A 20,330-nucleotide genomic window follows, 5' to 3' on the forward strand; every position below is an offset into this window, starting at 1 on the left:
GATGCAGGGTTCATCAGGTTGATTGTGGAGATTTAATCCGCTGCTCCTGAGGCTGCTGGGAGAGATTTCCCTTTCTCTTCTTTATTCGCACAGCTTCCAGGGCTCAGCTTTGGATTTGACCAAATCTGTGCATGTAGGTCACCTGAGCACATCTGTTCTTTGCTCAGACAGGCTGGGGTTAAAGGAGCAGGTGATTAGGGGGCTCTGGCTCACTCAGGCCGGGGGGAGGGAGGGGTACAGAATGCAGGGTGAGCCTGTGGCGACAGAGGCTGGCATGACGTTGCAACAGCCTGAGGTGTGCCTTGTGTTCTCCCGGGAAAGTTGTCCCTGGATCATGGGACCCTGACAGTGGTAGGCTGCACGGGCTCCCTGGAGGGGAGGTGTGGATAGTGACCTGTGCTTGCACACAGGCTTCTTGCTGGCTGCAGCAGCAGCCTTAGCGTCTCATGCCTGTCTCTGGGGTCCGTGCTGACAGCCGTGGCTCGCATCCGTCTCTGGAGCTCGTTTAGGCGGTGCTCTGAATCCCCTCTCCTCGTGCACCCCGAAACAATCGTCTCTTGCCTCTTAGGCAGCTCCAAACTTTTTCCCGGACTCCCTCCTGGCTAGCTGTGGTGCACTAGCTCCCTTCAGGCTGTGTTCGCGCAGCCAACCACAGTCCTCTCCCTGGGATCTGACCTCCGAAGCCCGAGCCTCAGCTCCCAGCCTCCACCCGCCCTGGCGGTGAGCAGTCAAGCCTCTCATGCTGGTGAGTGCTGGTTGGCACTGATCCTCTGTGCGGGAATCTCTCCGCTTTGCCCTCTGCACCCCTGTTGCTGCGCTCTCCTCCACTGCGCCGAAGCTTCCCTGCCGCTCTCCCCCATCTCTGCCAGTGAAGGGGCTTCCTAGTGTGTGGAAACTTTTCCTCCTTCACAGCTCCCTCCCAGAGATGCAGGTCCCGTCCCTATTCTTTTGTCTGTGTTTTTTCTTTTTCCTTTTGCCCTACCCAGGTACATGGGGAGTTTCTTGCCTTTTGGGAAGTCTGAGGTCTTCTGCCAGCGTTCAGTAGGATTTGTTCCACATAAAGATGTATTTCTGATATATTTGTAGGGAGGAAGGTGATCTCTATGTCTTACTCCTCTGTCATCTTGAAGGTGCCCCCCTGCACATACATTTTAGAAGCAGCTTGTAAATTTCTACAAAAAAAGCATGCTGAAACTTTGATGGGAATTTCATTAAATATGTAAATCTTTTTTATTTTTGATAGATTTTTGGATAAATTTGGTAGCTCTATTAGGCAATTAAGTAGTTTGGTTAGCTTCTTTATTGAAGCTAGACTCTGTAATTCATGAACTAAGCATGGCCCTGTGCAAGTTCTTTGCACCTGAGTATACGAAGAAAAGTGTCAAATCTAAGTCAGTCATATGACTTGGATTATGTAAGTGTCAGCAAATTTACTCTCCTGGAGATTTTTCTTCAGCGTTTTTTTATGTTAGGAAAGCAAATATACAGCTGAATTTGTAAATGTGAAATAGTAATAGAATCAGCTGACTCTTACGAAGAGGAAAGTAAATTCCAGGCTCTGTGTTAAATGTTTCACAGGCATTTTCTAAATACTTCCAATAACACATAGAAAGCAAGTGCTAGTATCATTCCCATTTTATGGATAAAGAGGCTGAGGTTTAGAGGGTCACACAGCTATTCAGCGGTGGATCAGAATTCAGTCTGGTTGTCTGTAAAGCCTGACCTCTTGAGAACTAGCCACTCAGCCACCAGCCTGTGACTGCACAGACTCCTTCCATGGTCTTGTTCCAGAGGTCTGTGATTCAGCAACAAAGCATCTATTCCCTGCCCTTGGCCCCAGGCTAAGAGCAGGCTCCTGGATCTCTTCTGCGGTGCATGGTCCTCTTTGCTCCTCGATCCACAGATGTCTTTTTGGCTATAAATATGTCATCTATTAAATTAGAATCTAATTCTCTGTATATCAGCAGATGAGATCTGCCAGCTGAGGGCCATCAGAACCTCCTTTGGTAGAGGTAATTTCCTTCATGCAAAAGTTGGGAAGTATTGTGCCGCTTTTTATTAGCTTTTATTTCTAAAGGTCTGAAGTCATTGGGCAAAAAGTATAAACAAAAACAAACAATAAACAGGAAGTATCAAATAAACACCACTACTCCAGGTAGAGAAGCTTAGGAATTTTTAGGTTTTCACTTCCCTTAATCAGTCACTGTGACTCTCTTGCATAGGGCTGCATGGATGTTAAATATTTGGATTTCTTTCCGCAGTGTGTTTTACCTTTTAAAGTATAAGCATTTTATGGAGTGTGCATTTTTTGATGTAACAAAAGTCACTAAAGACCTTTTCTGCAACTCAGGTAAATTCAAGACTTCCTCTCTTTCTAAAAATAATTTCACTCCTGGCAGATGGCTACTTTTAGTAATAGTAGACAAACACATTTTCCTTTTGGTATAAAAATGAAAATATTTTGCAAAAATCTTACAGAAGACTCTGATACAAGGGTACAGAACTGAGGTAAACTTGTGCTACAAACTGAGGTAAACTTGTGCCCCATGTTCTCCTGAACAATTAGACATCAGAGTAAATCCTGTTTTCAGTTTTCACAGATTCCACATTATTAACTGGGGTTGAAGGACAGTCTCACTAGAAATGTGAACTGTGACTAGATATTTGATGATATTAAGAAATTATTGATAATTATTTTTATGTGTGATAATGGTATTTTGTTTTTGTTTCTGTTTTTAAAAAGAATCGTTATCTTTTAGATAAACATATTAAATATCCATGAATACAATTATATCATGTCTGGGATTTGCTTCAAAAAATAATCCTAGGGAGAGTAGTGAGAAACAGAGAGGGGATATTGATGAAAGCATGTTGACTATGTGTTGGCAACTGTTGAAGCTGGTGAGGAGTCTGTTATACTATTGTACTAGCATGATACTCTTTCCTACTATGGTATATTTAAAAAATCTTCCATAATAAAAAAAAATGAAGGCAATCCCACTGACTTCTGTTAAAGAGTGGAAAATAAAACTGGATCGTTAAGTATTTGAAAGATAGTTTCTGAAAGATACATGTAACTGAGAATTATTAAACTACAGAGAGTAAGAGAAGAGCTTGTGACCAAATTCTGATTTCCTCACTCTATGTCATCAAACTACAGCACATTAGAATGCCATTAATAATAGTAACAATAGCTGCTGCTACAGCAGCAACAGTTCATATTCATTGAATACATACCTTGAGCCTGGAACTGTTTTAAGAACTTGGCATTGATTATCTCACTATTTTTAGCCCCACTTAATAGATGACTAAACTGAGGCTAAGTAACTCGGCTACTGTCCTAGTAGTAAAATCCTGAGAAACCAGGATTTGAACCCAAAGAGTCTCACTCTACAATCCATTCTTTCATTCATTCTCCAAACACCTATTGAGCAGCTACCATGTTCCAGGCACTGGAGCAGCAGTGGTGAATAAAAGAGCAAAAAGTCCTGCAAGCATGGGGCTTCTATTCCAGTGGGAGGAGCAGACAAAACCCAACATGCTTAATAAGGAATATGTGTGTTTTACTTATTTATTTATTTATGTTTTTAAAATATATTTTTTAAAAATTAATTTTTATTTATTTTTTGGCTGCGTTGGGTCTTTGTTGCTGTGTGCAGGCTTTCTTTAGTTGTGGCGAGTGGGGGCTACTCTTCGTTGTGGTGTGCGGGCTTCTCATTGCAGTGGCTTCTCTTGTTCCGGAGCGTGGGCTGTAGGTGCGCAGGCTTCAGCAGTTGTGGCATGTGGGCTCAGTAGTTGTGGCTCGTGGGCTCTAGAGCGCAGGCTCAGTAGTTGTGGCTCACCGGCTTAGTTGCTCCGCAGCATGTGAGATCTTCCCAGACCAGGGATCGAACCCATGTCCCCTGCATTGGCAGGTGGATTCTTAACAACTGCTCCACCAGGGAAGTCCAGGAATATGTGTGTTTTAGAGATGGTAGTAAGTGCTGTGGAAAAAGATTAAGAAGGGAAGAGGATAGGGAGCGAAACGGTTGTCAGAAAGACCTGAAAAATGTGGTGACATTTGAGAAGACCTGAACAGGTGGTATAGGGAATTTCAGGCAGGAGAAACATCAAGTGCAAAGGTCCTGTGGCAGGAGCTTGTGTGGTGGGTTCAAGGATCAGGACAGAGTCTTGTATGGCTGCAGCTGAGGATAGACAAGGAGTACAATAAAGGCAAGACCAGGGAGACCCACATATTACAGGGTCTCTGGAGCTTATGGTGCCCCAGGACCTCCCTGGTTCCTTCTCAGAAGGTCAAGAAGGCCCTTTCCTGCTCAGTGCTTGAGAAGGAGAGAGAAGGGCCAAGATGTGGATGGTCCCCATGGTCTCAGGCCTCAGACCTGGCCTCCAGAGTATCCTCACAACTTCTAGGACTTCCAAGGCTCTCCTCTGTTTCCATCCTTCCTCTTCCCTTGGCCGTGTTTCCTGAGACCCCACAGGCAGGGTGTTGAGGACCACAAGGAGGAAGAGGCTGCAGTATGACTGAGCTCTGGGACACCAGGGGGCGCGCTAGAGCCCAAGATGTTTTTAGCAGACCAGGAAAATGTTTTAGTGTCTTCTAACACGATATAAAACATAATAATATAGTCTAACTTGCCACCAGTGCAGTCATAAAACATAATTTAAGCAATAAAATTTTCTATGAGGAAAGGGGCCCATGAGGGCAAACATGCCTAAAGTCTACAAAAGACATAATGTAACCCTGGAGAGGAGATAGAGTCAAACTATGCTTGGACAACATGTCCATCCTCACACAGTTCTGTGGATTCTCTCAGCTAACTCAGTTCACTTATTCATGTTCAGTTTTATGAGGGCCTTCCTTTATTAATCTTGAGACTACGTTTCTTGATAGAGCTACTCCATTTCCAGCAACAAAAAAGAAGTTGGGGCTTGGTGGATCAGTCTGTCTACCTGTCTGTCTATCTATCTATGTCTATCTGTCTATCTAAATATCATTTATCTATCTATATTTATCTGTCATCAGCTATGTACCTATTTATTTTTATAGAGACTTAGAGAGTCAGTAAACCTGACCAGGTCTACCACTGTTTCTCTCCATATACTGTGATAAGTAAACATGTTGTCTCAGAGAACTTAAATTCTCAGTTTGAGAATTGATAAACAACTTGATATAAAAAATTTCTTTGTGGGTGATATTTGGTAGGTTGAGTAATTCTGTTTAACTTATCTAAATACACTTACCAAGAAGTCTTTGACAAATTACCTGAGATTGAACTAACATCGCTTTTTGTAGGTTCTACACTTGAAACTTTTATAAAAATTTTTAGCAACAACTTGTCCCAGATTCTTTATCAATGGTTTTCAATTGGTGTCCCCCACCACACACACAGAGCTTCTCTTCAGAGACCCTTCAGTGGCTGCATTGGGGGGGGTGTGTGAGATGATATCACAGGCAGGATGAAACTCACATCCTCTTCCCTGTCCTCTTTCTATTTATAGCAGCTCTGGTTTACTTGTGGATACCATATAACATTTTATTTGAACAATAGGTTCTGTGGCTAAACAAAACTTGTAAACCATTCTCTGTAACTGGAAGTTGTAATTCTTTTTCCATGATGACATTTTTGAACACTGACATACCTTTAAATAAGGCAAGTGTGTGTGTGTGTGTGTGTGTGTGTGTGTGTGTGTGTGTATAAGCAATTTAAAGGAAATAATAGTTTATATCTTAAAGATTGGATTTATAAATGTAACATTTTTACCCCACATATTCTGTTCAACAGCTGAGTGTTAACTTTGGCTCTTAAAGGTTAGAAAAGTCCTACAACCTTTGGCATGCTCTGAGATCTCAACTGGTTGGGGAATCAGAGAAATTCCATCTTTGACATTAAAATAAATGCTTCTATTACGTTTTGTGATTGACAAGGAAGAGAGGAGGGAAGATGTTGCAATTCTACCTCCTAAAGGATCTATTTTTTAAAGGTATGTATTTGGCTCTAACTGACTTCTGACACATGTCATTCAACCCTATAGAAATTCTCTTGGATAAGAACCTGACCCAGGCAAACCCACTTGTAAACTGGGGAAGGGGGAGGATTTGAGTGTAAGCACCTTGAACCAGAGGACTTTTTTTTTCCATTTAGAAAAACCTTCCTGGGGTTGATTTCCATAAGTGTACATTTCCTCTTCATAATTCTAGTCATTAATCACCAGGTAGTGTTTAAGAGCACCTGCGTGGATCACAGATTCCACAATCCAACCTGAAAACTCGAATTTGGGATTACTTCTTTCTCTAAGAAGTATAATCCATCCCCCGGGTCTGCCCCTGGCTCATCTGGCATCTCTGCTTTTGAAAGAACTTGGATCAGGGCACAGGATTTCAGTGTCTTCTCTTACTCCTCTCCTCTTGAATCCAGGGTCTCTTAACCTCCGCACTATAGACATTTGGGGATGGATACTTCTTTACTGCAGGGGAGGGCTGTCCTGTGCATGGTAGGATGGTTAGCAGCATCTCTGACTTCTACCCACTAGGTGCTAGAAATGCTCCTACCCCAGTTGTGACAACCAAAAATGTCCCCAGACATAGCCAAACGTCCCCTTGCAGAGGTAGTAGGTAGGACTGTGAAGGAGCAAACTGTCCCCTACTGAGAACCACTGCTCTCTAATCCCTGAGGATCCCCAAACTGAGAATCCTACCAGGAATTACCCGGTCACCACTAGACATGGTTCTTAAGGATACCCATGTACGTTAACCAGGTCAGTGTTCTCAACACTGGCTGCACATTAGAATCACCTGAGATGTTTACCAATGACCAACTGAGCATTAGCATTTTTTAAAAAGCTCCCCAGAGATCTCAATTTGTAGACAGGACAGACAACCTCTGAACTAAGTGTACTTAGCAATCTTAATACTTATTAAAACTCCAAAATAAAACCTCACCCCAAATTTATTTCAAATAGGAAATGCCAAGTAGTTTCAGAGAAATAAAAAAATCCATATATCAATCTATTACAGTCTATTATAGGCCCCTGGAGACATTCACATGTGCTTTCTGTTTTGTTATCATCACAAAGCAGTTGAGAAACTGGATAACTCTGGGAATTCTGAGCTTTATAACAGTTTGACTGAAGGTGCATCACTCGATGTAGAGCAGTTTCTCTGGTGCTTGTAACTCACAGACTTTTTTGACCAAAGTGACAGAGAGGAGCCTGACCAAGAGGAAATTCCTGGAATGTACAGTGTTAGAATTGGCAGGGAAGGAAGATCAAGACTTAGCAAGACTAAGCGTGGCCTAGGAAGGGAGGCCTCTGATAATGTCCTTCAGCAGATGAAAAGTATGATCTAATGGCTACCTCTTTCCTTTGTTAGTGCTTCAATAACAGTGGGAATAAAACCAGACAGTGGCGGTCTTCGTAACTTAGGATCCAAAAGAATGATGCCCAGAAGGTGTACATGTTCTGGCAGCTGCCAGTCCCACTTCTGGCCGGCCAGGAGGGGCTGGCCAAGGTTTTCATCCAATTACTAATCTTCTGAAAGGTATAGGATGCATTCAGTGATGTTCAACTTTCCATGTGATCTTAGGCAACTCAACTTCCCTGAGATTTTGTTTTCTTATTTGAAAGATGAGCAGCATGATATTTCCCCCAGACAGTGACTATAAGGATTAAATTAGATGATATGTGTGAAAGTACTTTGTGAAGTGTAAAGCCCAGTAGGTAGCCAATTGTAAACCCGGAGCTGAGCATGCTGTTACATTAGCACATTAAGTTCATGTTTCTCTGGTTTGTCCTCTGGCTGTTCTTCCTCGCAGTCTGGGTTAGGATCCGGGTGGTGGATTTCAATGACAAGAACATAGATGAGGCCTCCAGCCATAGCACCAACAAAAGGGCCCACTACAGGAATCCACCAGAAGTTATTTCCAGCTCTGAAATCAAACAAAGAAATTAGTGATACAGCACTTGGCCTTCTTCCTGGTATTACTGCTAGTTATTCACTAACCAGCTAGTCATTTCTCATGCTCATGACTCCCTTTTAAATGAACAAGAGCTAAGTATAAGGGCACTCACTGTAGCTTGGCAACCATCATCCTAGATTTTGCAGTATACCTGATTTCAGATGATCTATTCCATTGTCCTATTAGTACTTGTGAGAGAAATGTCCCATTTATTTTCCTTTCAGAAAATATAGTCCCCGAACCCATGGCTACAATTGAGGGCATTTAGGTAAAGTTCAGGTTGATTATTCGGGAGTTGCCTTCCCCTCATCCTGAAATAATGAGTCCTGGGGATTGCGAATGGTTGGGAGATGTGGAGAGATTCCTGGACATGATTGGTATATGAGGGCACTTACAAAATAAACAATCAGGAAACATTTGCCAATAAGTGAATTAAAAAAAATCAAAGGTAGAGATATGAATTACCTACTAAATATATTGAATTCAGTACTTATATTTTGAGGTCACAGCTTACTTAAACTTACTCTCTGATAAGGACTTTCTGCCATGTTTCCCTCTCCCCTCCAGAAATCCTCAATGTCAGCACATTGTATTGGAGGTATAGTTCTGAGAGAAAGCAGGTGCCTTTGCGAATTGTCACCATCTCTTTTGGAGATAGAAAATCCACTTAAATAATTCCGTAGAAAGGACCATGAGTGGTCAGAAGCAAGTAAAACTATACAATTTGTTGTTTAAGGATATGTACGTTTGAGATAAAACTTTTTAAAAGCAGGATAATTATGAACAAAAAATTCAGAGTAATGCAGAGGAGGCAGAGGAAACAAGAGGAACACAACTACGCATGGGAATTTCACAGTGTTCTATTTGGGGGAAGGATTCATGGCTGCTATTTTTAGTTTTATTCCTAACAACTATACATATTTCCATGGGACCTTTTTTTTGTATCAGTTTTTTATTAGAAAGGGTAATAAAGGAAATAAGCACAAAACAGGGGGGCCTGTCCTAGAATTCATGAGATTTAGTTCTAATCTCAGGAGGGTCCAGATGGTCTTTGGGCAAAGTCTCCTCATCTCTGAGCTTCATTCTTCCATCTGAACAGTGGTCCCTTCCACCTGCATCATCCAAGCACTCTCTTAGATCCTGAATCTTAGATCATCAATGCAGGCTCACAATAAGATAATAAGTCTTAGAGCATAAACGCAGGCTCCGGGGAAGAGCACCGTCATTAAGCACAGTGGCCAGCAGATGTCACTCTTACTGCACTGGAACGAGGTCACTGCATTCAGCTGTTCTCACAGCGCCCTTTCCCATGCCTCCAAATCCAGGTGGAATTTTCTTTGAGAGGCACCTGAGCTTTAAAGAACTAGGAGCCTTCTCTTCAGGTAAGCACATGAAGCAAGTTTAAGCCACCTTATTTGGTCCATCACTTCCTTTCTTCCATCACTGGTTTGTGGCACATCTCTTACTGTCATTTAACAGATTAGGGTCCAAGATATCTGCCAGCACACATGTCCTCCTTTCACTGGCTGGACCCTCTTGAGCTGGATCTGTTGCACCAGGGTCACAAGGCTTAAATGGAGGAGCTCTGATACGGTTCCCTGCCTGGCCTCACAGGTAAACAAGGTTATTTGCACACTGTGATTTGGGGGATGCCAGAAATATGTCTGTGTTAATTGCTTACGGTACCATCATGAGGGATTCATTCCTTTGGTTAAACTATTTTAAAAATTAACAATACCCCTGAGATCCTTCATCCACTAAGTTATCAACACTTTAAAGTGAATTAGTGAAGACCACTCGCTTACATCCTAATACTTAAGGGAAAAGCAAGAGTCAGCCAGGGTCTGTCTTGCCCTTGTCAGACCTGCTGGAGCCCCACTCCCGCTGTCATCCTCACTCCGTGCCATACAGGGGCAAGTGAGGATCCAAGGCAGTGTCGGTTTTATCTGAGACCTTGGGTGTGGATCCAAACTAGAAAGTCCCCTGAGATGCTTAGCTTGGATGTAGAACCCTGAAAGGATGGGGCACTTTAGGGACACTTTGGAGTCCTGTTATCCCTCAGCAGTTTCCTTGGGAACTTTTTGGTTGAGGATTATCAGTTAGTCTAGCTATTTCCTAGCTGGTTTCTGCCCCCTCTACTCATCTTTAATCTGTTCTATATAATAATGTCGGATCAATTTTGCTAAATTGAAGTTCTAAACGTGTCAAACTTCTGCCCTAAATCTTTTGTTGCTTCCTATAACCTACAGAAGAGGGAGCAGCAAAAACCCCAAAGTCTCATTCTGGGAATCTAGGTCCTCTAATGGTCTGAAACAATTGCCCTTCCAAGCTTCTTCATGCACCCTTCCAACTAAACTAGATCATGTGTTATTTTAACATTCTGTCTTGGGATACAGAATCCTCTCTGCCTGAAATATCCTCTCTGTCTGCTGTTTAAGCATGTCCAAATACTACAAAATGCCCCTACTTCCACCCCCATAATTCTCAAATTTGGAGCTACAAACCTTCTCTCAACTCTTGGAGTTAATTAGTCAAATCTCTTTAATGGCACTTGACAGCTCCAACCTGTGTAAGAGCCTATGCTCACTACTCTGAAATAGAATGTAAATAAAGCAGTGAAGGGCAACAACGGTGAGGGGCATCTTTAGCACAGGGCCTTGAATAAGAAATCAGGTAGCTGCATGGATGAATGAATGCATGAATGAGGGGAAAAGACCCTGATGCTAACAAGGGACATGGTGCTCAGAGTTTGGCATTAGGTGATTTCAGCATTCTTCCACAGACATGGTCTCCTGCCATATACTCAACAAAGCAAAGAAAAGAGGCAAGATCTCTACCTCTTTAGAACCACCATCACTCTTAGAACTTTGGGTGAATCACCAAGCAGGGCTCAAACAGAGGTCACATCACTGTGGAGCACCTTTGTTCTCGGGGTCTGTGTGAAGCTCACAGAGGTGTCTTGATGGTAGGGGCAGTGGTCTCCTGGAGTGAACCTCAGGAAATTGGGATTAAAGGAAACTCATGGGCCAATTCTGGGCTTTGGAAATAAGGAGATCTTTAACGTATGCTTTTGACAGTACATGGGAAGAATACAAATGATCTTCCTAGTTGGCATTTTGTTCAACCTTTTCACGTTCTGGTATGATCATTCTGGAAGAGAGCTCCTCAACTGTGGCACTCTTAGCGTATTTGGCTGAATAATTCTTAGTTGTGGCGATCTGTCCTGGATACTGTAAGATGCTTAGCAGTATCCCTCTACTGGCCTCTACCCACTAGATGCTGGTGACAACATCTGCCCCCACCCTCCCCAGCTGTGACAACCCAAAGTGTCTCCAGGCATTGCCAAATGTCCCTGAGGGCAATATCACCTCTGGCTGAGAACCACTGCTCTATAAATTCACTGCATTGTTCGCTTCTTAAAGATAGGGAATGTTTCTTGATTCTTTTTTATCCCTCATCTCCTAGGACATGTGTGTCACATAGCATTTATCCATACTTTTATTCAATAGCTTTTATTGAGGCTTTCTATGTGCCAGACCACATCCTAGTCACAGCAGACACAGCAGTGAAAACATGGTCAAGGTCTCTGTCCTCATGATGCTTACGCTATAGCAGCTCTAATGCTGTCTGTGGTGGTTATCAGAATGGTGTCAGTGATTTCAGTAGCTTGTGTTTCATGATGGTGAAGGCAACCCAAACTCTTAAATGAATTCATCACTTGTGTACAGCTATATATAGGTCAGCATTAGGGACACTCAAGTGTTTTGTTCCCACAGCAGACATTAAAGTAAAATTTGCTCACACATGTTTTCCCTGCTTCTCTTTCTCCATGTTAGAGCCCTGTTTCCTGGGGAACAAAGGTGGGTGCCTTTCCCAGAGAGAGATGTGATGAGTGGTTGGGGACTGGCCACCATGACTTTAGGGGGGGACGGTGGGAAGGAATTAACGGGAAAAGTTTGTCCTGGGAGCTTGGTACCAGCAGTTGGCATGTTTCATCAGCACATTCTGAGGTGTAAGGCACGGGGTCTTGCCACTTCCTGTGCACAGGCTCTCTTTGATGCCTGTTCCGCTAGGAATTTCTTATGCTTCAAGAATTCAAGGACCAGTGATTAGGACTCCGCGCTCTCACTGCCGAGAGCAAGGGTTTGATCTCTGATTGGGGAACTAAGACCCCGCAAGCCACATGGCATGGCCAAAGAAAAAGAAAAAAAGAATAAGCTCAGCGCTCACTTCTTCTGTGGTGCGTCCCCCAGCTTCCCCGGGTAGAGGTAGCCACTCCCTCATCTGTGTTCCCTTAGCACTTTGTTTCAGGGGTTACCAGAGCACTTGTTACATTGCTCAAGGCCAGTGTCTTATCTGATTTTGAAATTTCCTTGCCTAGCACAGTGACCACAGCATAAGTGGTGATTAAGGTAGATCTGTTGAATGAATGAATGAAGCGAAGCTAGCATGGTCTCCTAGAAAGAGCCCTATAGTAGTATCAGAAGATAGAAATTCTACCCCTTTGTCACAAAGTGAATACGTAGACAAGTTCTACATCCAAAATAGTCACATAAAGCCATATACCAGTTGAGAAATCATTATTATATATGACAAACCTATCTCTTTGAAACTATCTAGAGCCTCTCTATCTTTCTCTGTCTCTCTGTCCCTCTCTGTCTCTTATTATGTCTCTGTGTCTATCTCTTTGTCTCCCTCCCCCTTCTCTCTCTCTCTCTCTCTCTCTTTCCTACACACACACACACACACACACACACACACACACCCCGTATCATAAATCACCAGTGATACGTTCCACACTTATGATGAGGATGCGCTTAACCTCACCCTCCCATCTGCACTCTCTTGGATCTCCAGGTCAAAGCACAGCCCTCCCCATTGAGGCACAGTGTGAATCTTCCTCCCTCCTCCCTGACCGTTGTTACTTACGTGAAGACCTCAAACCCCCAACCTGCCAAGGCAGTGAAAAGTCTGGGACTCAGGTCTCGAGCTGGGTTCATGGCACAGCCACTGTTCATTCCCAGAGAGGAAGAAATGACAACAATCAGGAAGCCAATGACAATGGGCTGTAGGCCTTTGGGGACTGCCAAGTTTCTTGAGTCAAAAATGGCAAAGATGACAATGAGGAGAAACATGGTGGCCACTACCTGGGGGAGGGAGAAAATATACAAGGGATTTAGCTTATATTCTTCCCCCTTGCCCACCTCAAAATTCACCCACTCTCATTAAAAACAAACCTAGTAATAAGTAACGTATGCTGGTTGAGCACTCTGTGCCAGACCCTTATTGCAGCAATCCTAGACATGGGTGCTGATATCATTCTCCTTTACAGATTAGTTACCTGCCCAAGGTGACACAGTCAGTGACAGGCAGGTATGGATCCAGAGAGTTCAGCTCTAGAGACTGTTATCTTTACTACACTATCCTGCTGAGCTACTACCAGCTAAATGGAGAGCAAGCTACAGGCTGGAAAAATGAACAAAGGGGCTCATTCAAAGTGGTGAGAAAAGCAATGTGAGACATCAATAGATGAATGGGCAAAGGAAATGGAAAGAAAATTCATAAAAGAAAAATAGATTTAAGAAACAAGAGGGAAAAACTGATTCACAATGAAAAAAAGTGCAAACAATACCAAGTGTTAGGGAACTGATACCACTTCTCTCAGGCTTTCCTAATTAAACTAAGCACATACTACACTTTTGAAAGGCAATTTATCAGTAATTTAGCAACCTGCATTAAAAATAATCCGTAAGATTATGTACTGAATTTGGCCCAGTTGGATATTTTGAGAACCACATCATGGAAATAATCTAAAATATGGAAACATCATAAAGCAAATATGTAAATAAATAGTTAAACATCATTTATAGTATTGAAAAACTGGAGTCCCCATCAATAGGGAAAGGGCTAACTATATTATGAAGTGCCCATTCTATAGTCTATTATACAGCCATCAAAAACAAATACAAGGGCTTCCCTGGTGGTGCAGTGGTTGAGAGTCCGCCTGCCGATGCAGGGGACACGGGTTCATGCCCCGGTCCGGGAAGATCCCACATGCCGCAGAGCGGCTGGGCCCGTGAGCCATGGCCGCTGAGCCTGTGCATCCGGAGCCTGTGCTCCGCAGCGGGAGAGGCCACAACAGTGAGAGGCCCGCGTACCGCAAAAAAAAAAACAAAACAAAAAAAACAAATATAAGAGCTATCTGGTAACATTTTTAAATGCTTATGATATTAAGAAAAATATGTGCATTATATTTTATACTTGAAAACAACATAAAAACAAGTTGTAAGAGATTATACAAACAATGAGAGCAGGTATTCTGAAGTGGTGTGGTACGGTGGGTGTTTTCCCCACTCTCTAGTTTCTAAAATTTCCAAACTATTATTTTACTTTAACAGCTAAATCATAGCTTCTATTTACCAGACACTTATTATGTGCCAGGTACTTCGTATGCTTTTTCTCATTAGAACTTCACACCAATCGGTGAGATAAATCCTATTTATTCACAGTTTACAGATGAGGAAATGTAGATAGAAGGAGGTTAAGAAACTTGCCCAAGGGCACACAGCTCATAAGCAGAAGAATCAGGACGAGAACCAGACAAGTGATTTTAGACCAGAATAGTTGTGCTATTGGCTACACGACAGATGCTTGGATGCAGCTTGTTTAAATGTCATTAAGGCAGAGACACTTCTAGCTGCCTAGAGAGTCTGGATAAACCTATGCACGTGGGGAGACACAGAAGACCTGGGATACTCTAAGCTCAACTACTACACTTCACAGTCCTTGAACTGAGATCACAGTGTCTTTTCTTGAGGCCTCTATGTTTAGATCACGTGCACAAAAGAGACAGTTAGGTGGAACAAACCCCATTTGCCCCTACAGGGGTTGAAATGTCCAGTCATGCACTTTTCTCTGAAGTTTGACTGATGTGGAAGAAGTGTATGTATTAAAGAGGAGGCAGGAAACCCGTAGTGGTATCCACTTTGGCAAGGGCAGAAATTTGTCAACAAAGCTTGGGTTATGCGTAGGGACCTCTGACTTTGGAAACATAGCCTTTCTTTTCTGATAGGCCTGTAATGTTCCTATGCATCCCCCTTATTAGATTATGTCTTTTCACGAAAGTTAGGTCTTTGTTGAATGTACACTTACTTGGTCTGCAAATGCATTCACCAGAGACAGATACGGAGCTGGGTATGTTGCGAAAATGTGTGCTGTTGCGTTTTCTCCCACGACGAGCAGTTTTCCACCAGCAAAAGACAGAAATGCATCTATGGAAGACAGAGCTCTGGCATGTTAGCATCCTCTGGGCAGGGGGGGACGTAGGCCTATGCCAGGTCTTGTGCTGAACAAGTACAGGCGAACCCTCAGGTTCAGCTAGGAAGATCCATATCATTTGCCTCTTTTCACTTCACAGTATGGTAGCTTTAGAGATACCCAGAGAACTCCCAGGATAGCGGGTCAGAGAGAGAAAGCCCCGGCTGCCCTTGATGGTTCACTCCACGTTTGAGCCAAATCCTTATCCAGTGGGTCTTGGGAACCATTTTTCTTTGAGGGGAATTCTTGGAATTTTCAAGATTGACTAAAAGTGAAAGTGAAGCTTGGACTTGCTCTATGCAGAGCTCATGATTCCCAGAGGGTTCTCAGTAACCCCTAATAGCGGTCCAGAATTTGAGGGCATCAAGGTACAGTGAAGATGCCCTTAGAACAAGGAACACAGCAGTCCCCGACATAGCCAGCACCACCCCCGGGCCTCTCTGGCCACAGCAGCTGGTGCTGTAGGTTTCTGGTCTGGTCTTGAGTAATTCTTTAGTCTTCTTACACTCTAATTCTTAGGATACTCTGTGGGGAGAGGTCCCTTTCCACAATGTACCTCTCAGGCTTGGCTCATAAATTCTAGTTCCTAAGGGCTTCAGTTTGAGAGTCATAAAGTATTAAGACTTACCTTGGGTTAGAGAGTAGGAACTACTTTAACACTTGATTTTATGGAACCCCAAGATTTTTTAGTTTGAAGGGCCTAAGAAGTCACCTACTAGTTCAATTCCTTTATTTTCCAGAGGAGGAAACTGAGACCAATAAGGTCAGATGACTTACTGAAGTCACACAGCTACATACATAGTTCACATGGAACTAAAGTCTGGGTCTTTGATCGACAGTACTGTGGTTCCCCCAGGACTGTTGCAGAATGGAAGCCCTGGCTACTGGATGGAAGGGAGAAGAGGTTCCCCACCCAGCCCATTTCTCTGCTATGCTTCTTCCTTCAGAGACTTTGTTCCAGATTCCTTCTTTAAGTACTTACTCATCATTCTCCTTGCCACAAGTCAACGGCCCCCTTCCCAGCCAAATCAGAGAAAGCCATGGAGAAACCAGTGGCCTATTGCTTACTTTGGCATTGTTCACAGTGTAGTGCTGGTTGGGTCTAAAAATATACTTCCTTTAAGTTCTGCCCTCCATTTAAGTTGTGACCATTTTCACTAAGAGGCTTCCTGAACGTGCCCTGATGATAATGTTGGCCCCATTATTTAGAACTTAGGACTCTTAGAACTGCGTGTCAAGTGGAGAACGTTTTCTGTTCTTACCTCATCTCACCTCTTCCTACCAAGTAATTCTGACTTTCAACTTATAGCCAGTTCTCCCTAATCTCTGGACTCAGGGGTCCTACTCACCATAATAAATGCCAAAGAGGGTTGCAGCCCCTAAAAAGGCTCCCAAGAGCTGGGCCCCCACATAAAAGGGGAATTTGAACCACTTTGTCCGTCCAAAAAGACACATTGCAAAAGTCACAGCTGGGTTGATGTGGCCACCTGCAAGGAAGATAAGGTGATTAGGAAAGTCAGAGGGCAGGCCAGGGAGAATTATTGTGAAGGAAACCTTATCTAGGGACTGCAGGCAGAATTCAGTCTTCTAGGTGTGAGGAACTGTATGTGAGGAGACAGAGGTGTGTGTGTGTGTGTGTGTGTGTCTGTGTGTATGTGTGTGTGTGTGTTTGAGTGGAGAGGAAGAGAGGACTAATAATCCTCATGGCCTCATTAGACACTGTTTAGGAAGTTTAGCTTTCTCAAAAGAAAGTCAAATATATAAAGAAACTTGTACTCAAGTGGCTCATTTTCTCGCTCTCTCTCTCATCTCTCTCATCTCTCTGTATCATCTATCTACTGGGTTTTGCCTAACTATAAAGCAATAACCCCAAAGAGATTGATATAAACAGTTAACTTCAGTATATTTGTTAGTCAATATACTTATACTTGTAAGATTTAAATCTATGTCCAGTCATTTCTAAGTCCATGTCCAGAGGATGTAGAAACAATCTTAGGACTCAAAAGAGATATCTCTTTAAGGGGAAATGGCCCTTCCTTTGTGGGCTGTGCCTCTCACTGAGGTAAGGGGCTCAGTTTATTTTGAGGTAGTCACAGTGTCTGAGTGGATTTTCTGTAGTTTCTCTGCATAAACGATGTATATCTCACACACACAAATGGAGCAACACTTCCTCCTCCACTCCAGCCTAAACTCTGACTAGAGAAATCAGCCTCTTTGATTCTAACCCAGTTGCAAGGTCAGGTAGAGGGGCTTGCTCTGGGGTAGGTTACTGATATCCCCGGCTGGCTTTGCTAGTAACAACAGTAACAACAATGCATATTGAACACTTGCCAGATGCTGTCATAGGTGTATTACATGCACTTGATCCTCCTAAGAACCCGGTGAGGTGGGTACTAGTCCAGTTAACTGCTGAAGAAACTGAGGCACAGAAGTAAAGTAAAATTTTAAGGTCACATGGCTAATAAGTGGTAGGTCTAGGATTCAAATTCAGGTTTATTTGAACTCTTGGGCCTATGTTCTTTTCTAGACCTTCTTCACCAAGTTTATAAAGGTTTCTCTGCCTTAGAAAGCAGGGAAAAAATTTTCAAAGGTCATCTTTGAGCATATGGGCTTGATTCCTAGGGATGAAGGACACTCATATGAAGAGTGCCAATGACATTTAGTGTGGAGGGGGGAATTAGAGTAACTGTCAATGTGACCACGCTGAAATGTGGACCTCTGGGTTGTGGAAATAGTTGTAAACAAAGGAGTGATGATGATGATGATGGTGATGACACTTTGCCATTTGACTCCCCACAGAACCTATTGGTGAGCTTGTTTTGGGAAGCCTTCCCTCCTCTCCCCAGTCCGTGAAGAAAGCTATGCTTTTCCTGAGTCTCTAAGCCAAAGTGGGCTTGCAGTGGGGAGGGGTTCTGACTGCTGACTACACCGTGAGGGTCCTTTCTTCACCTGCCTCTGCCACTCTGGGGCTAATATGAACAAGAAAATGCCAATATATCAAAGCACAGGTGACTTCCTGAAGCCTTACACACATATCACCTGTTTTGTTTTACTTTTAAATCTAAGAGAGTCATAATTTTGGAGACTGGCAGGAGTACAGCTTCCTAGGGAAGCTGGAAACAGGGGTTAGAAGAGGGGAGCACCCAGGGCAGTGGAAAGTTCCTGGAGCCAGCCCTGTTCCTCTTCTCCCAGAGCTGGTTGGAGGGTAGCCGCCACCCAGCCAGCCTGGAGGAACCCATTGTGAAAGGACAAGGGGACGTAAGAAATCACCTCCAATCAAAAATGTCTCCCCTCAGGTGAGTCCACCAATGGGACAGTTACTGTTTAGCAAGCTCCTCTTTCAAAATAAGACTTGCTGTAGGTAGGTTTATGCTTTTAGCCCCTCAAAAGCACCCTGAGGCAGGAACTATTGTTCACCTTGACCTTGACATGCTGCAAGGCACTTAGTAGGTTTTCAAGATATGAAAGTTGATGTATGTGGAATCTAAAATATGGCACAAATGAACCTATCTACAAAGCAGAAACAGACTCATAGACATAGAGAACAGACTGGTGGTTGCCAAGGGGGAAGTGGGGAGGGAGAGGGATGGACTGGGAGTTTGGGGCTGGTAGATGCCAACTATTACATTCAGAATGGATGAACAGCAAGTCCTAATGTATAGCATGGGGAGCTATATCCAATCTCCTGGGATAAACCATAACGGAAAAGAATATAAAAAAAGAATGTCTCTATGTGTATAACTGAGTCACTTTGCTGTGCAGCAGAGACCGGCACAACATTGTAAATCAACTCTACTTCAATTTTAAAAATTGAAGAAAAAAAAGATATGAAAGTTGAAGAAATAGTCAGAGGTCTTTATTCAGATAGCTCAGACTACAAAGATCTACAGAGGGAAAGTTGTTTGGGAGTCAGAGAGGGTGTGCCCAGGAGGGTGCTTTGCAAAGCAACGAGGAGAGTTTCTCCTTGCAGAGATGCGTGATCACTTGGCTTACCCGAAGGACAAAGCAGAGCAGTGTAGTGGAAAGAACATGAGTGCAAGAGTCAGAGAAGGCCACACTCACATCTTGGCCCTGCCAAGGTGGTTGTGACGATCAGATTATTCACATAAAGAGCCCAGGGGGATAGCTGGATTCCCCGAGGCCTGAGGTGAAAGTCTTACATGAGCAAGGTGAGCTCTTTCAAGGTTCTGTCCTAGATGAGTCTCCTGCCCACCACCGACAGATGATCTGTGATAGAGATCATCTTAACATTTTATTTGTCATTAAGCAAAGCTATTTTGATTTTTCAGTGAATTTTTATTGCTTATAAAAAAAACGACATCAAAAACAACCGCCATAGTCTAGGTACAAGCTGGCAGTGTAAACGCTTTGTGGGGGATGGTGCATAATTAGGGCATTATGAGTTCTGATTGGCCAGATTGGATTGCCAGACTACTGGCAAGTTCACAAGGGAGCAGGGTGTGGTAACTGCCATGCAGTAAAGTAATGCTTCATGTTCCACAACCAGATGTCAGCTGACCTTACCAGTCTGGACCACAAAGTGGGATCCCATTTATGTTTATGCGTAATATACATTGGTTAGTTTTGGAATTCCCAAAGAGGGCCTCACATATGCCCACAAACCAGCATGTTAGCTGCAGCCACTGTGAGAAAGTCATCTCCCCTATGTAGTCTTCCTCTCCTGTTCCTGGGCTGCTGAAGCCAATACTGAGTCTGCACTGATGTCATCAGTGGGCCAGTGTGTTGTCTGTGCACGTTCCCCCCCAGTTCTCAGGGAGCTTGAATATCATTTCCAAACAGAGATGGGGAGATAAGCTCCTTTTCCAACTCAGTGCTACCTTATATCAGCCAGGCTCAGAAACTGCTCTCCTTGCATTTTGAGATCTCACAGTCTCTCATAAACAATGTGGACAGCTCCCAAGCCTCACCCAGAAGCAGCCTCTAGTGAAAACAGTCCCATCAGTTCTGGCCCTTACTCTGAGCGCAGGGGCTTAATCCCAGTCTAAAGGCCGGATGGGAAGACTCCACACCATCCTTTACTCCCTCTTCCCCCTTCCT

General features: G+C 43.4%; 2 protein-coding genes across 4 annotated transcripts in view; one reads left to right on the top strand and one right to left on the bottom strand.

The window, feature by feature from the left end:
* ALDH1A2 (aldehyde dehydrogenase 1 family member A2) overlaps positions 1 to 20,330 on the top strand; it is a 332,881-nt gene that overhangs the window by 106,669 nt on the left and 205,882 nt on the right. Inside the window, exons 1-2 of one of the 3 annotated variants that reach the window (XM_079912112.1) lie at positions 5,771 to 5,982; positions 9,435 to 9,569. The exons of 1 other annotated variant lie outside the window; for it this stretch is intronic. The gene's annotated coding sequence lies outside the window, so the exon portion shown is untranslated. Of the gene's footprint in view, positions 1 to 5,770; positions 5,983 to 9,434; positions 9,570 to 20,330 lie in introns of those variants that run through there. One more of the 3 variants, XM_079912111.1, reaches the window with a different exon arrangement.
* Positions 7,330 to 20,330, bottom strand: part of AQP9 (aquaporin 9) — a gene marked incomplete at its 5' end in the record, with an annotated part of 33,598 nt that continues 20,597 nt past the window's right edge. The window contains 4 exons of the mRNA XM_079912118.1: positions 7,330 to 7,925; positions 12,885 to 13,102; positions 15,108 to 15,226; positions 16,622 to 16,759. Of these exons, the coding sequence (XP_079768244.1) occupies positions 7,751 to 7,925; positions 12,885 to 13,102; positions 15,108 to 15,226; positions 16,622 to 16,759 (650 nt within the window). The 3' untranslated portion in view covers positions 7,330 to 7,750. The remainder of the gene's footprint in view (positions 7,926 to 12,884; positions 13,103 to 15,107; positions 15,227 to 16,621; positions 16,760 to 20,330) is intronic.

The sequence above is a fragment of the Stenella coeruleoalba genome, assembly GCF_951394435.1.
Source record: "Stenella coeruleoalba genome assembly, chromosome: 2".
In the NCBI taxonomy this organism is placed as follows: Eukaryota; Metazoa; Chordata; class Mammalia; order Artiodactyla; family Delphinidae; genus Stenella; species Stenella coeruleoalba.